The sequence below is a fragment of the Leucopleurus acutus genome (genome assembly GCF_964270905.1).
Source record: "Leucopleurus acutus genome assembly, chromosome: X".
In the NCBI taxonomy this organism is placed as follows: Eukaryota; Metazoa; Chordata; class Mammalia; order Artiodactyla; family Delphinidae; genus Leucopleurus; species Leucopleurus acutus.
In genome coordinates, this window is record NC_139148.1 from 45,198,803 (window position 1) to 45,213,443 (window position 14,641).

Consider the following 14,641-nt stretch of genomic DNA (forward strand, 5'->3'; position numbering starts at 1 on the left):
AGGGCAGAGAGCGCGTCATCTGGCATGCCATCTTCCATGGACGGGGAGTAGCTGCCTAGAGTGCTCTGTCGGGGGGCGGGGGGCAGAGGAGGCACTCTGGCTCGGCAGGGGGCTGCTGCAGCTCCTCAGCGCTGCCTGGAACCGGGAGACACAAAGGCCAGAACACAAGGGTCAATACAGGTGAACCGTCAGGGATAGGAAGAACAAACTGAGCGTCCCGTCAGGCTCTCTTCGTTCCCCCATGACACCCCAGGCCTTCCCCTGACTCCTCCCAGTCCCTCCACACCCCATCCTTCAGAGTCTCATCTAATGACCTCCAATCTTACTGAATCCAGGAGAAGAAGCTGGCACTGGTTCTGGCGGCGTTTCTGGTCCGGATGGTGGAGCTGGTGCTGGGGCCATCGAGCATGCTGGTGCTGGCCGCACCATTGGTGCCACTGCTGACACCAGCCCTCCAGGTGCCTCTCCTGTTGGCACGGTTGCTATTCAGAATGTACTGATGGTATCTGGCCCAGAAAGCGAAGGGGATCCTGGACCAGGCGTCGCCAAAATCTCCATCCTCATCCCAGGTCAGGAGCTCGACCTGTATGTCGTCCCAGCTCCACCGTCCAATCAGAGCTTCCTCCCCGATGTTCATCTGGGCCCTCATCTGGGCCCTGGCATGTTCCTCAGCCATATCCACATCCATCGTCTTGAAAGCATCATCCACAGCCTCCAAGAAATGAGCCCTCCATTCCCGGGGGTCTCGGTTCTGATACTGCGGTGGAAGAACAGCAGCCGTCGGAACAGCTACCCCACCTCGCTCAGCACCTGCTTCCTGCCATACGCCCTCCTGAGCGCTTTGCAAAATCATGATAGAAACCCGCACGACTGGAATCGGGCTCCCATTATTCTGTGCCAGACCTGGGATTTCGCCCCACCCACTCACTACGTCTGTGAACTTGTGTCAGTGACTTAGGAACCTTTCTGGGCCTCAGCGAACCAACGAGGTATGGGAAACTCCAGCCAGAACAGAGGCTCTGCCTTACCTGGGCGATGAATCTCAGCACCCTCATCTTGCTGGTCTCGTGGCGGGCGCGCAGGCCCCAGAGGAACTCATACTCGGGGGGGCTGCTATTGGGGATCTTCTTGTATTCCAGGTACCTGCGTGAGAGAGGAAAATAAACTTCTGCTTCCAGCCAGGCAGACCTGTTGCTGCACCAGTGGCTCCCAGGTGGCCCCTTCCCAGCCCCGAGGCTGCAGCTTGGCTGCCGCAGGAGGCCTGCCCTGGCCCCGCAGCCCTTGCCTCGCTCCCACGCTCACTCCCAGGGGTTTCTGCCTCCAAAACTGAGGTGCTCACACCCTTAGGCCACTGGTCCTGCCCAGCAGCCACGTGGAGGTGCAGGGGGCACGTGTAGGGTATTTGTTCATAGGAAGGCCACGAGTTTTGTGCCCCTTGTCACAATAACCCAGGTTCCTGTTGGGTGTGTTGTAAACAGAGGAGCCATTTCTTCAGGCCCCCTGCTCTGAGCACACCCCACCATGGGGCTCGTCCGTGGCCTGGCTGAACCCTGGGACAGTCCACCCTAGAAAATGACTGTACAGGAAGAAACAGTCAACCAAGAGCAGTGGACTCCATGCATACTCTCGACCATCTGTGTGTGTGTGTGTGTGTGTGTGTGTGTGTGTGTGTGTGTGTGTGTGTGTGTGTGTGTGTGGTGCAGGGGGCGGGGGTGGGGGTGGTGAACATGCATACGGGCCTGTGTGAGGGCACACAAGATCTCCAAGCACCGAGGATGGGGTGGGCCTGGGCTAGAAGGTCAGCAGGGCTGGACTCCAGGCCCAAATGGGCCTTATCCCAGCCGGAGCCATGTCAGGCTTCCACTCTCTGAGCCCCAGGCTCCTGAGATGTAAAGCCGGGGACACTGCCTAGAGGGCAGGTGCTGAACGAGATGGGGGCTGTACCACCCCACCTGGTGCTTGCAGTCAGCATGTGCTCCCTTTCCCCAAGCCTCCCTGGAATTGCCCTCCCCCCAACACTCACATTCCCCCCCACCCCACACTCACACCAGACACCCATCCCTCTGGTGTTAAGACATGGGCTGGGGAATGGCTTCCTCAGCCAGAGCAGCACACGAGGAAGGCCTGAGTGGGAGGCAAAGTGAACTCAGTCGATACTCACTTCTGCTTCACAAAGTCCTCTGTAATGAGTTTCCTCAGATCGCCCAGGAATGGGTGCCTCACCCTGAGTGCAAGGAAAGGAATGCATGACTAGAGACAGTGGCAGTGCCCGGGGTGGGCGGGAGCACTCCCAGCAGGACTGAGAGCTTCCCAGCCTGTGGGGTGTCCCCATGGATGCCTGGGCCGGCAGCAGAGGCCAGACGGCCACTTGTCAGCGACGCCCCAGGGAGGGGTTTGACGGAGCCCCCAGGTCCGATGGTTTCTCTTAGTTCTCATCTGGGAACAGAGAAGGCACACGGAGCAGAGGGGGTGCTCAGTGCTCAGGACCGTTTCCCCACGCACCCTGGTGGGACCCTTTGCGCTCTACCTAGTCCAGGACGCCACACCCCGCAGAGACCACTAGGCCACTGCAATCCCGGGGCCTCTTGTGCCCAAGGACAGACACACTGAGGAGTGGGAGCCGAGAGACCCCAATCATACCCGGGGCGCAGTCCCATCTTGCGTAGTGCCTCCCAGAGGACAGCTGCGAGGGGAGATGAGGTACAAGAGTTTAGCACACGGAGGTGAGACGGCGGGCAACCCCCCAGCTGCAGGTCCAGCCACTCACCCTCGCTGGCACGGTTGCCGTTCATGAAGATGACGCCCAGAATCACCAAGAGGAGACTCAGTCTGGGAGTGTCCTTGGTCCTGAAGGTGTAGAAAGAGGGATCCTGTCCAGCAGCCATTTTCCCGGGGGGACCACAGCCGGCTCACTCAACTAGCCTCTCCCAGATTGCTGGGCTACAGGGCAGCTCCTCCTACTCTGTATGGCTTGCGCTACCTGGTCCAGACAATTCATTCCTCGGCCTGAGACTGAGTCCCTTCATCCATCAAATGGGGATGCTAACACCTCCTCCCAGGGCTCTGCCGAGGTTGGGGTTAGGCAGGGAGCAAACGGTTGGCAACCCTGTGTCCAGAGGCACATCCAGACCTTCCCTGCCCTTTGCGCATTGCGTCGGGAGCACAACTCCACTGGAGAGCACCCCCACACCCCCGTCCCCCTCCCGAGGCACACTCTGCCAAGCCCTGGCCAGGACCTTAGCAGGGAGAGGCAACCAAGGAGCTTGCTTTCCTAGGAAGATGGGGGTGGGGAAGGGTGGGCAGGGGCGAAACCCGGAGAGCAGCAAATCCTCGGCCCAGGCTACTGCCCCTGCCAGCCCTTAACTGCTCAGCACCGCTAACTCTGGGTGGGAGCCGTGCTAGGCCCCCCAACCCCACTTTCCCGTTTCTCTGAGAGGAGCGGGGAGGCACCACCAAGGAAGGCCACCACCCTCCTGTGCTCTCTCACTTTCCCAGGAGGCGGGCTGACGAATCCCGTGTGCAGACAAGAATGTAGAGGTGTTCTTCCTTGTCGATTTCCTTCAGGTGGATCCCAAACTTCTACATGGGGGAGAAAACAGAATGTGAGATCAAACATCCATGTTGGGTGTCCTGCAGGCAGTCACTCAATTCCCCGTTAGAGCTTTTCCTTGGCGGGGAGCCCCAAGCCCTGGGGGAGGAGGAAGAAGAGAGGCCGCAGAGGAAGTACCCTGTGGGAGCACTGACACTGGCTGAGACAATGGGATCCACCTCAGGAGACCACAGACACTCAGAGAGCACGAAGGGCAAGAAGGAGGGAAGGAGGCAGGCAGAGGAAGCTCCCAGGTGGAGAGGCCAGGGAGGGCTTCCTTCCAGAGCACATAGTCCTGCCCTTGGGCCTCGAGGGGATGCAGGGGGCAAGGGTTCCCTGCGGCCCCTGCTCCACAGAGCTGCCCCCGGCCCCGCACCCACCTTTTCCAGAGTGTACGTTGCTCGTTCAATGATCTCAGGGAAATGTTCATCGTATTCTCGGATGACATCCTTCAGCATGTCTGCAGGAGGGGAGGGGTGGGCAAAGCACCGAGGCTGGGCAGGGGCCACAGAGCTGCAGCTTTTCTGTCAGCCCTGCTGAAGGGAGCACACTCAGGACCCCACACCGTGCAAATGGAGCCATCAGCCAGGCCTGATGTGTGTGTGTGGGCATCTGATGGGAGGCCCACAGGGCAGGGTTGTGGGAGGGGGGAAGGGCAGAGCTCAGGGAGGGGGCACAGGTTGCCCACCTGAGCGCTTGATGGGGATCTTCTTGTAGTCTTTAATCATCAGATATTTCACCAACTTATTTGCCTGGAGAAGGAGGGAGCACACGGGTAGACCAAGGCGTGGGCGACCTCAAAGAACAGGCCCGCAAGGGAGGAGAGGAGCGAGATGGGGGAAGGGCAGGCTTCTTACCCTCTCTTGCAGAAGGGTCACATTGCGGGGTGGCAAGCACAGTACGTGCCTTGAGGGTACCTGGGACCTCAGGGCCATGGGGGGCCGAGGGGCCATCTGAGGCCGCACAGTTGTCAGTGGGGGCTGCGATGCCCTCCAGGTCGGTGGGACCGCAGGAGGCTCTCTCTCCTCCTCGCTGCTCTCATATTCGTCATCCAGGTGCTTGGACTGTACCATTAGACAGAGGAGAGACTCAGGGCTACCAGGCTACCCGTGCAAAAGCACCTGGCACACATCTTAACCAGAGCAGGTACTTGGAGATAAGGGTAGTAGGAACAGCGGATGACACGTGCCGAGTGCTTACTAAGTGCCAGGCACTGAGCCAACCGCTTCTCCCTCCAGGCCTGAGGGTAGGGACTACGTGGAGTAAAAACATGCTAGTTAACCTGTCTTGGAGAAACATGCACAAGCTGAGAGAAGAGGGGAGGGAAGGAGAGGGAAGGAGAGGGGAGGGGAAGGGAGGGGATGCGGGGAGGGAGAGGAGGAGGCAGAGAGGAGAGGGCCCAGAAAGCAGGGGAGCAAGGGGGGTTGGAGACAGCAGGGAGGTCTCACCTTCTTTGTCCTCTTGCCTCCCATCCTGGCCCAGGGCTCCGCACTCTGCTGAGAGGTGGCAGCTGCACCCTCAGGCTCAGGGATGCTCGTGGCCATCTTGGCCTTGGCAGCAGCTGCTGCCACAACATTCTGAGGCTCCACCCACCGAGTCTTGGCGAGAGCCTTCCCAGACTTGGTCGTCTTTGGCCGGGTGGCTGCCCCCTCCCCGGCAGAGGCTGCCTGGGGCCCCCCGGAGGCAGCACTGGGGCCCTCTGTGGCAGCCTCTTGGGCCGGGGCAGGTCTCTTGGGGCGTGGGAAGGCCATGCCACTGACACCTGCCGGCTGGGTGAAATCAAAGACATCGTTCTGACCCAGGAAGGCTGTTTTGGGCCGGGTGGCATCCATCTCACTGGCACGCGGGGCCTGGGAGAAAGCACAGGCCGTACTAGGGCCCTCGGCAGCAGCCTCCTGGGCCCGGGAGGATGTCTGGGACTGCGTGGACCTTGCTGGAGCCCCGGGGGTGGCCATCTCGCTCTTGACTAGCATCTGGGAGCTGTGCGGAGAAGCAAGGCTTGTCTCAAGGGTGGCTGCCTGAGCCTCGGCAGCGGATGTCATGGGCTGGGTATCGCCTCCTGAGCCCTGGTCTGTGGCCACTGAGTGGTTAGCGACCACCTGATGGTAGGTGGCACGGGCAGCAGCAGCAGCGGCCCGAGCAGCTTGGTTAGAGGAGGCGGCCCGGGCTACGTTGGCAGCACGGGCAGCCGGCTCGTTGGCAAGTGTTTCTGGATCCATCCGAAATGCCTCCAGCAGAGTCCTGGCCAGCATAGGGTTTTCAAGTTCCCAGGGCTCATTCTGCAAGACCAGGGAGGGGAGGGCAAGGCAGACAGCTGTACACACTCGCCCTGTGCTGGCCAGCCCCCGACCAGCCCCCAGACCCTCCCAAATCCCCCTTCTCCCAGCAGGAGAGGGAAGGTTTGGTGAAGCTGGGCAGTCCTTCCCCATTCAACTCCAGCCTTCACCCACCCCCTCCTCCCATCCTCCCTGACGTCGCAGGAGGGAAGGCCCAGGGCTAGCAGGTGGCCGACAAGGGGCCTCACCGCTAAGATGCGAAAGCCTGGACCCAAGCTCCCAAAGGCTCTGAGGATACGGATGTCAAAGCTGGTGAGGGCTCCGTAGCCTCCAAAAGCACCAAATTCTTCATAGTCGTTGCCTTCAACCATGTCTTCCTCCCCGACTTCATCACTACCCTCGTCCATGTCTTCAACGTTGTACCCTTCAGATTCTTTGTGGTAGCTTCCCTCAGCCATGCTGGGGGTCCCAAGGAGAAGAGAGCTCAGCCTGAGAGGGACGGGGAGGCCTCTTCAGGGGGAGGGGGGCAGGACCCAGCAGGAGGCCGGATCTCTCAGGAAGTGGGGAGCTGCAATCATCAGGTTACCAGGCAGTATAAGGTCGGGGTGGGTGGGGGAGTGAAGGCTGCTGGGGTAGATTCCCTCAGAGACAGAGCCCTAAGAGAAGGATAGAGGAGGTCGGAGGAGTCCCTACACTGAAAGGGGAGTTTAGGACAGGCAGGCTCCCCGGCCCAGCGGCCGGATTTGAACAAGGGGTGCACTGGCGGGCCTGGGTCCAAAGAGTCCCATAGGAGATGCGTTGAGAGGGGGAGAAATAAAGCGCCTGAATTTAATGCCTGGAGCAGGGGGCCAGGACGGTGGGGAGGAGAATGACATGAGAGGGCTGAGACAAACGGGGACCGCTGGAAGCTCTGGGAAAATGAATCCCAGGGACCCTCTAAGTGCCGGTGGGGGGATTCAGCTGATTCAGGTCTAGGTTGGGCTCATACAGGAGCGCTCAAGGTGTATGGGGTGGGGGTCTTCGGGCTAGGTGAGGCTCGAACTGGAGCGCTGGAGGTCTCAGAGGCCAGGACTGCAACTCCAGGAAGGGGGCAAAACGTTCAGTTCCACTGGATTGATCTCAGAGTGTTTGGGGTGGAGGTGGGGCCTCCGCTCTAAGGAAGCTCAGCACGGAGCACACGGGTCTGTTAAAGGGGTTCGGATGGTGGGCTCCGGTGTAAGTAGGGCTCGGATCGGGGAGCCTGCGTCTGATGGCGGTGGAGGGGGGAGGCTCCTATCTAGACCGCGGGTCTAAGGGGGTTCAGGTTCTGCGTGCTTGGGCTTTGTTCAGATCCGGGGGCGGGGGATTGGGGATGGGGAGGGCACAGCGTACCCTCGTTCCACTCGCTCTCTCCCGGTCCTGTCTGGGGCTGGATCCTTACCTTCCCTGGGGCTCCAATGGCGTCCGTCCTCAGCACCAGGAACCCCGCAGCCGCGCCCTCGCCTACTGCTGCCAGCACAGCAGCTCCGACCACCCCGCCCCTTTTCTCCGCGCAACGCCCCCCCTCCCCGCCGTGCGGCTGGGCAGCCTGCGCATGCGCGGACCCCTCCAGCCGGCCCGCTTTCCCAACAAAAGCCTTTCCCACCAGGTCCCCTGTGCGCATGCGATTCCGCCAGTGGGTGGGCGGGGTAGGGGGGCGTTTTCTCCTTCCCGCCAGATTCCCCTCACCGTTCCCCACCTCCGCCTCCGCGCCCCCGACCGCAGGCGCGGGCACTCACACCCTGTACTGCGGTTCCAACCCATCCATCATATACCCTCAGTCCCCCCACTTTTGCACAATGCTTCTCAGCCCTGCCCTCCCCCTTGCCTCTAAGCTCCTCCAGTGTGGTCTGGAATACACTGAGCCCTGCTTCCCCAGCGTGACCCCTAGGTCACCAATACAGAGGTCTCTAGCCCAGTCTGCAACTGCAACAAGAGAAATGGAAATGGCGAGAGGACACCAGTTCCCTTTGCGTTCCCCTCCACTATCCACCTCTAGGGCCCCCAGACACACTGGGAACATCTGCTTCCCCAGCCACTCTTCATGCAGCTTGTGTGTCACAGCCTGAGCTGTGCTGGGCATTATCTTCCTCTCACAGCAGCCCTGGGAGGTGGATGTCAGCATCCCCATTTTACAGATCAGGAAGCTGAGGCACAGACGGACACATCGCACAACCTAGACAAGGCCACAGAGCCAGCAGGTTGAAAATGCAGAATTTAGGCCGGGGTCTCGCTGACTCCAAAAATCCATGTTCCACTGGCACTGGCCCCGGGGACTGAGGCACCCTCCCTTCTTCAGTTTGAGCAGCAGATCCACCCCACCTCTCCTGCCCTGTCAACATCTGTCCCAACAAGCCAGGTTTCTGTTCTCTGAGACCTAAGCTCACGCTCTGCATTCCAGGGGGAACAGGTAGGAGCCCCAGGCCCACCCCTTGCCTGCTCTATGTGGGTCCATCCAGGTGTGAGAATTGCTCCTTGGGGTCCACTCCCTGCTCCGACTGTCAGGCCTCTTCGCTGTGAGTGGCACAAACACGCTGCCTGAGGCCTTCCTGGTGCCCACTGGAGCGGCCAGGACAATCAGGCACTTGTGTGTCTGAGCCATGGCAAGCCCTGATTCAGAGTAAATGTTTCGCCTGGTTCCTTCCATGGCTGGGGCCTGGGGCAGCTGTGATCTTGTGGATAGAAGCTGGGCTGGACTTCCGAATTCCAGGGATGGAGTGTTGGACCAGTCTGTCGCTAGCTGTGTGAAAGCCCGCTTGGGTCACTGGACATCTCTGAGCCCGGTTTCTCAATATGCAAAATGTGAAGCAAAAGGAGAACTTACTGGGGTCCTACCTAAGGACACACATGCTGCTACGCTTCCAGAATGACTGGAGAAAATGCTATGTTCCCACCTCAAATTGCACTTCTATTTTTTTTTACAAAAAAACATAGTGGACTTTTATATTCGTTTTTATATCAGCCTCTCCAGGCTGTCCACCCCTGTGTCTGAATGGAAGCTATTGCTAGGACCAGAGCTTTTACTCTCCAGTGACCAACATCAATTCTGCCTGTCTGGATGGCTTTCCTCAGCTGTTGCATAGCAACCTTCCCTGTCAGCTGCTTGTGTCTCTCAGCCCTTCCTGTGCAACACGTTTCTGTGGGACGTGACCAGACCTTAGAAGCGAAAGCCTTGACAAACCGCTATATGCTAATAGAAAATGCTATGTTCCCATCTCATTTTGAAACTGTGCTTTTTTTACAAAATCCATAGTGGACTTTTATATTCGCTTTATTTTATTTTTTATTCTTATTTTTTCTTTTTCTTTATTGAGATATAATTGACATATAACATTATATTAGTTTCGAGTGTACAACATTATGATTCATTATTTGTATATACTGTGAAATGATCACCGCAATAAGTCCAGTTAACATCCATCATCACACATAGTTACAATTTTTTATGATGAGAACTTCTATTGTATTCATTTTTATACCAGCCCCTCTATATGCTAGATGCTTTATAACTATATATGCTAATATGCTTACAACTCCCAAATCTACAACCCCAGTTCGAACTTCAGCTTTGAGATCCAAATCCATCTATTCATTCGTCTACTTGACATCTCCACTTGGATGTTTCAAGGGCTCCTCACAGTGAGTCTGTCTCACTGTGGTATTGCTATATCCACCACTCCCACACACTCACGTCCCCCATCTCTCTTGTTTTTAAAACTCCCATCTTCACAATCTCAGTAAATGGCACCACGATCCACACAACTACTCACTCCAGAAAATGGAAGTCAGCTACCACCACTGCCCTTTTCTCATACACTGCACCCAGATGGGAAACCTCTGCAGCTCTCCAGGGCTACCTCAGTGTGCAGCTCTCTCCCCTCCATTACCCCCAGAATATTCTAGTCACACTGGCCTCTTGGAATTCTCAGCTCTGTCTCCTTCACTTATTCACCTCTGTTTGTGTTCAATCTCCCTGTGCCGCAGCCTGTAAACTCTATCCAGGCAAGAAGTTGGGGGGGAATTGGCCAATCCTGGGGATCACCTTTTTAATTTCCCTTATCTTGGGGATCAATGTCCTGCGTGGCTCATGGAGCCACGACGTAAAGCTTTGTAACTTTTTTGGTTTATAGATATTTAGGTGGCAGAGCACATCGGATTCCTGTTAATTCATCGTTGCTGGAAGCATTATAGTACATAAATTTTTCTTACATTCAAATATTTTAACTGAGAACTATGCTTTTAAGATGTATCCACTCTGCTATGCATATGTGTGCCATCCTATTTGTCACCTAAGACAATAAGAATACGTTCAAGCTTTCTCAGCAAGGGGATGTCATACTTGTTTTAAATGGTCATTTTTTAAGAAAGGATTTGTTGGAGACATGTGGAGAGAATAGTAGAGGGGCGAGAAACACCAAGAAACCAGAATGTGTGTCTTTCCATCATACTGATGAGAAATAATGCTGACTTGTACAAGGGTTACCATGGAGATGGAAATTCTTGTTCCCCATTCATTCCTTGGGTAGTTCTGTTCTAATTGGTCTTACGGTAGTATATGCTGTCCTTTTCTGGGTTTATATCAGAATGGCAGTGCTCTTCTGCATTCCTAGGGCTAACAGTGATGCAAAAGCAGGTCTACTGGCAACCAGAATGTCTGTTGATACCATGGCTGGTTAAGGCCTCCCGAATTCCTGTGGTTCCTCTCATCTGTTTTTTCCTCAGGGGTTCATGCACTAACCTCATATAACATGAAGTCAGTGTCTGATTCTTAATCTTGTTCTCACAGTAAGCAGGTTGTCCTCATTCTGGCCTCATTTTATCTCAGTACTTTGACCTTGACATTCAGGATGCCCAAATGGGCAAACATCCCTTCACCAACTCACTAGCTTCTGCTATTCCTTAATTGTATCACTAACAGTTAAAACTGGCCATTTCAGGTCCTCTACAGTAACTATTTCCACATATCTAACTGTTCTCTTTCACTGCACAGCATATTATTTGATGTACTTCACATTCTACAATTGCTTTGAAATAGACAACACATATCACTACTGTGATTTTTGGAAAAGCCTTTCAGCTATTAAATTGTATATTGATAATGTTACGCACTATTCTTTCTGGCTTCTCACCAATCACCACCTTCATCCCTGAAAAAAAAGGATCTGAGGATGAAAAGCATTTATCCATCAATAACTTTACCTTGATGACCACTCTGAATAAGCCTCACAAGTGTGCTGGTTGATCAGCCTCTAGTTTAGGTCTGTGTTAACTGTCGGAGGGCTGCTGTCAACCATTGGGAAACAGATGTTGCACTCCCATAAGCTCTCTCCTGCTTGCTTCTCTCTGTCTTCCCTAAATATCCCATTGAGAGGCCATACCCATGCTGCATACAGCATTACACAAAGGAGTCCAAACTGGGCTCATTGTAAACTTTTAGTCATTATCTCAGGGAAGGGGAGGGAATATATTACGGTAGAAGTAAGATCGGTATGTCACAGTGGAATCAGTGTGGTTAGCCCTTCTGCATTTAGGTCCATGCAAGTCCTCAAGACGTTGCCTGTGATCCTCCATCAGCTTAAGGAAACAATTCAGGCCCATGGTGAATTACAATAAAATGTAAAGCTTGGGGAATATTGGCATTTAAATGTCAAAATATGGCTGTTTGTTTCCACTGAGTCTCATTAGTCTAACACCACATGCAAAAATGTCCTTGGGATCAAGTGATCATGGTTACAACCTCTTCATGCTTGTGATATTAAACTCTGTACTTCATTTTAGAGGTTTGATATAATAAGTGCCCAATACCAGCAGCAAGGGCTTCCACCTGGAATGATTGTTTTACCCCTGGAGGATTCAATTTCTTTCCAGTGCCTCACGATGGGAATTTTCCATGGTATGTAGGCAAAGGACTTATTATTTCCTTTTTTCTTTCTACAAAACCAACGCATACATCAGTCTATTACTTTCCCTGGATGTGCTTCCCACACAGCCACCTGAATGGAGCTTGCTTCAGAATGAGGAGTGTCTACTTGTCCCTGTCCTTTTCCCTGTAGCCTTATCACTGGTAAAACCTCAGCTACTAGGCTTTCACCAGAAGCAATGAGTGGAATCAGACCTTTGTTGCCTTGAATTTTTACAAACGGCTCTAAGTTTTCATGGCCAATGTTAAGAGCTGGTGGTGCTAGAAAGAAAAGGAGGGATGTCTGGAATTCATTATTTTGATCACCACCCAGTAAAGTGTGTTGCTGGGGAGAGATGCTCCTTTACTTTCTGCCTGTCCCTGGCTTTCTGCTTGTCACCTTGCAGTCCCACTTGCTGTCTCTCTCCTCCACCTCTCCCTCAGCTCGCCTGCATCCTCCCTCTCTCTTTGCTTCTACCTCTGTCTCCCTCTTTCCTATGTCTTTACAGTCTTCCGACTGGTTTTTCTGCTCAGTCTCCCCTTCTCCTTCCATCCTTTATCCCCCATCCGCGTCTGTGTATCTTCCACGCCCTGGCTCTCCCTGGCGTATCCCTGCCTGTTTTCCCATTGCTGGGCCCATGTGAAGCCACATCGGTGGGAAGACCGTGGATATATACATTCATCCACCGATCCCTCTACCGATTCTTCCATCCTTTCCATTCTGTTTTTTAATTCATTAATTCCTCTGTTCATTTATTCCTCCCACAAATGTACTTGAGAGTCTATAAGGGAACAGGCACTGGACTAGACCCTCAGGATATACAGTGGAGAACAAAACAGACAATGGAAACTTTCACCATGGGGCTTGCACTGGAATGGGGCGGCAGGTGTTTCAAAAGGATCCCTCTAACAAATATATACAAATACATTAGTTATGACAAATACTGATAAGTGCTATGGGGGAAGTTTTCAAGGTGCTAAGAGAAAGGAGAAGAGGATAAGTAATTTAAATTGAGGATGAAGTGGTTTGTGGCCAGGAAAGGCCCTCAGGAAGAAGTGATCTAACCTGATTAGATTTAAAGGTACTAATGACCCTATTTCCTGTGGTAAAGAAGTAGTCCATGGACTTAAGTGGCAATAGAGGTATGCAAAATATTGCGATTGGACTCTCCTAATCATATCATCATGAAAAGCAAGGTTCTGGACAACTATGTATTTGATAACTTTGAACATTTTAATCAAACTAAGGTGTATAATAATATTGACTGGTTGTTCTAACTGCACTAGAGAAGGTGAGAAAAGAAAAAAGAGATGAGCTCAGGGCTTCAAATTTCCAGCTCAAGTTCGACATAAATGACCCAAAGTGTCAATGTCTGCCCTGAAAGAAACCCTTATCTCCTCTACCTGTAGGGCTGAGTTTTCTTTTATTTTTTGTAAGAGGAAAACATTTTATTTTTTACCTATACCAAGTAAAATAAAAAAGCTTTTTCTTATAAGTGTGGTCTTACACAGATGGGTTAATTATAGACATTGGCTTACAGAAAAGATAATAAACATGAATATTTTCTATATGATTCTTGTAGGAGAGTACAAAAATACAAGAAATACAAGATGGGTTGGGGAGCTGTAGCAGAGGAGAGATTCCTGAATTTGGGGAAAACCCTTTTGCAACAGGGAAACCCCCTCTCTGATGGGGAAATCGACTGGCACAGAAGGGAAACATTTGAAGCTGTCAGAAGAGGATGAAGTGGCTGATCAGTGGCAGATGGGACAGTGTGAGAAATACACAGATATTCCATACCTCGGCCCTATGTGTCCCAGACTGGGACGTGTGTTCACAGGTGTGCAAGGGGGCTGGCAGCTGGTACGTGGGGATTGGAGGACAGGCCCAGAGTGAGATATGCTGTTGGCTGTGGGGAGACTGACTGAGGGGACAGGAGGGAGGAAATCAGCAGCAGGGAAAGCCTATGGAGGAAGACCGGACTGCCATGGAAGCAGGGCACTATTGCTGAGTCACACGCAGCGGGAGGAGCCACTATTGTACATTTTCCCAAACACCAGTGCCTGCTTATGACAATAAAAGAAGCCCACACAGGGCTAGCTCTTGCTGCCAAGCAATTGAAAAAAAAAAACCCTCTCAGGGCTGGCCCTCACATGCCTTATGCCGGGAGCCAGAAAAGGCCCTCAATAGGGCCCTATCTCTTGCGTCCGTGGCCACCATTTTCCCTGAGCATTTGGCACCTCCAGGGCCCCGTGATCCAAAAAGTCATACCACCTCTGTGCAGGGTGGCACGGGGCAGACCCAAGAACTCCAAGACAGCCTCAGGACCAGATTCCTGTGGGTGGACCACCCACAGAGGTGAGGATAGAACGAAAGCTGAACCCCAGGGACGGGGTGACTAAGGAAGAAGATGGAAAATCTTTCCATCAACTGTACAAGCTGCAAATTAAATCCCCGTGATCAACTAGGTAGACCCTGCATCTATGGAATATCTGAGTAGACAATGAGTGTTTCCACAAATGAAAACGGTCTAGCTCTGGGAGCTATGGACTTTGGGGGCAAACACACACAGGAATTGGGCAAGATCAGAGTCAGAGTGGTCCCCACAGGGCCCACAGCAGGTCCAGAGACCAGCCCAGAGGCAGAGAAGAGCCTATTGGGGAGGCAGAGGTGGGCTGTAGCTCACAGCATGTGCAAGGACACTTAGAGCAAAGACCCCAGGGAAATATAATTATTACTATTAATTTTATTAAGTTTTTTTAACATCTTTATTGGGGTATAATTGCTTTACAATGGTGTGTTAGTTTCTGCTTTATAACAAAGTGAATCAGTTATAAATACACATATGTTCCCATATC

At 53.3% G+C, this 14,641-nt stretch overlaps 1 protein-coding gene across 2 annotated transcripts; it reads right to left on the reverse strand.

Annotated features, from left to right (window-relative positions):
- Nucleotides 1–322: 322 nt before the first annotated feature.
- LOC309978735 (melanoma-associated antigen D4) lies at nucleotides 323–6,323 on the reverse strand (the record flags this gene model as incomplete). Of its 2 annotated transcripts, none has more annotated exons than XM_082865313.1 (11): nucleotides 323–757; nucleotides 1,029–1,143; nucleotides 2,162–2,224; nucleotides 2,641–2,683; nucleotides 2,768–2,847; nucleotides 3,488–3,579; nucleotides 3,970–4,049; nucleotides 4,278–4,341; nucleotides 4,447–4,653; nucleotides 5,038–5,868; nucleotides 6,114–6,323. In XM_082865313.1, 11 exons carry the CDS (start codon nucleotides 6,321–6,323, stop codon nucleotides 323–325), a joined length of 2,220 nt encoding a protein of 739 aa, XP_082721439.1. The 2 variants fall into 2 exon arrangements, with proteins under 2 accessions (XP_082721439.1, XP_082721438.1); XM_082865312.1 differs by having other exon boundaries at nucleotides 1,029–1,188.
- Nucleotides 6,324–14,641: the final 8,318 nt, after the last annotated feature.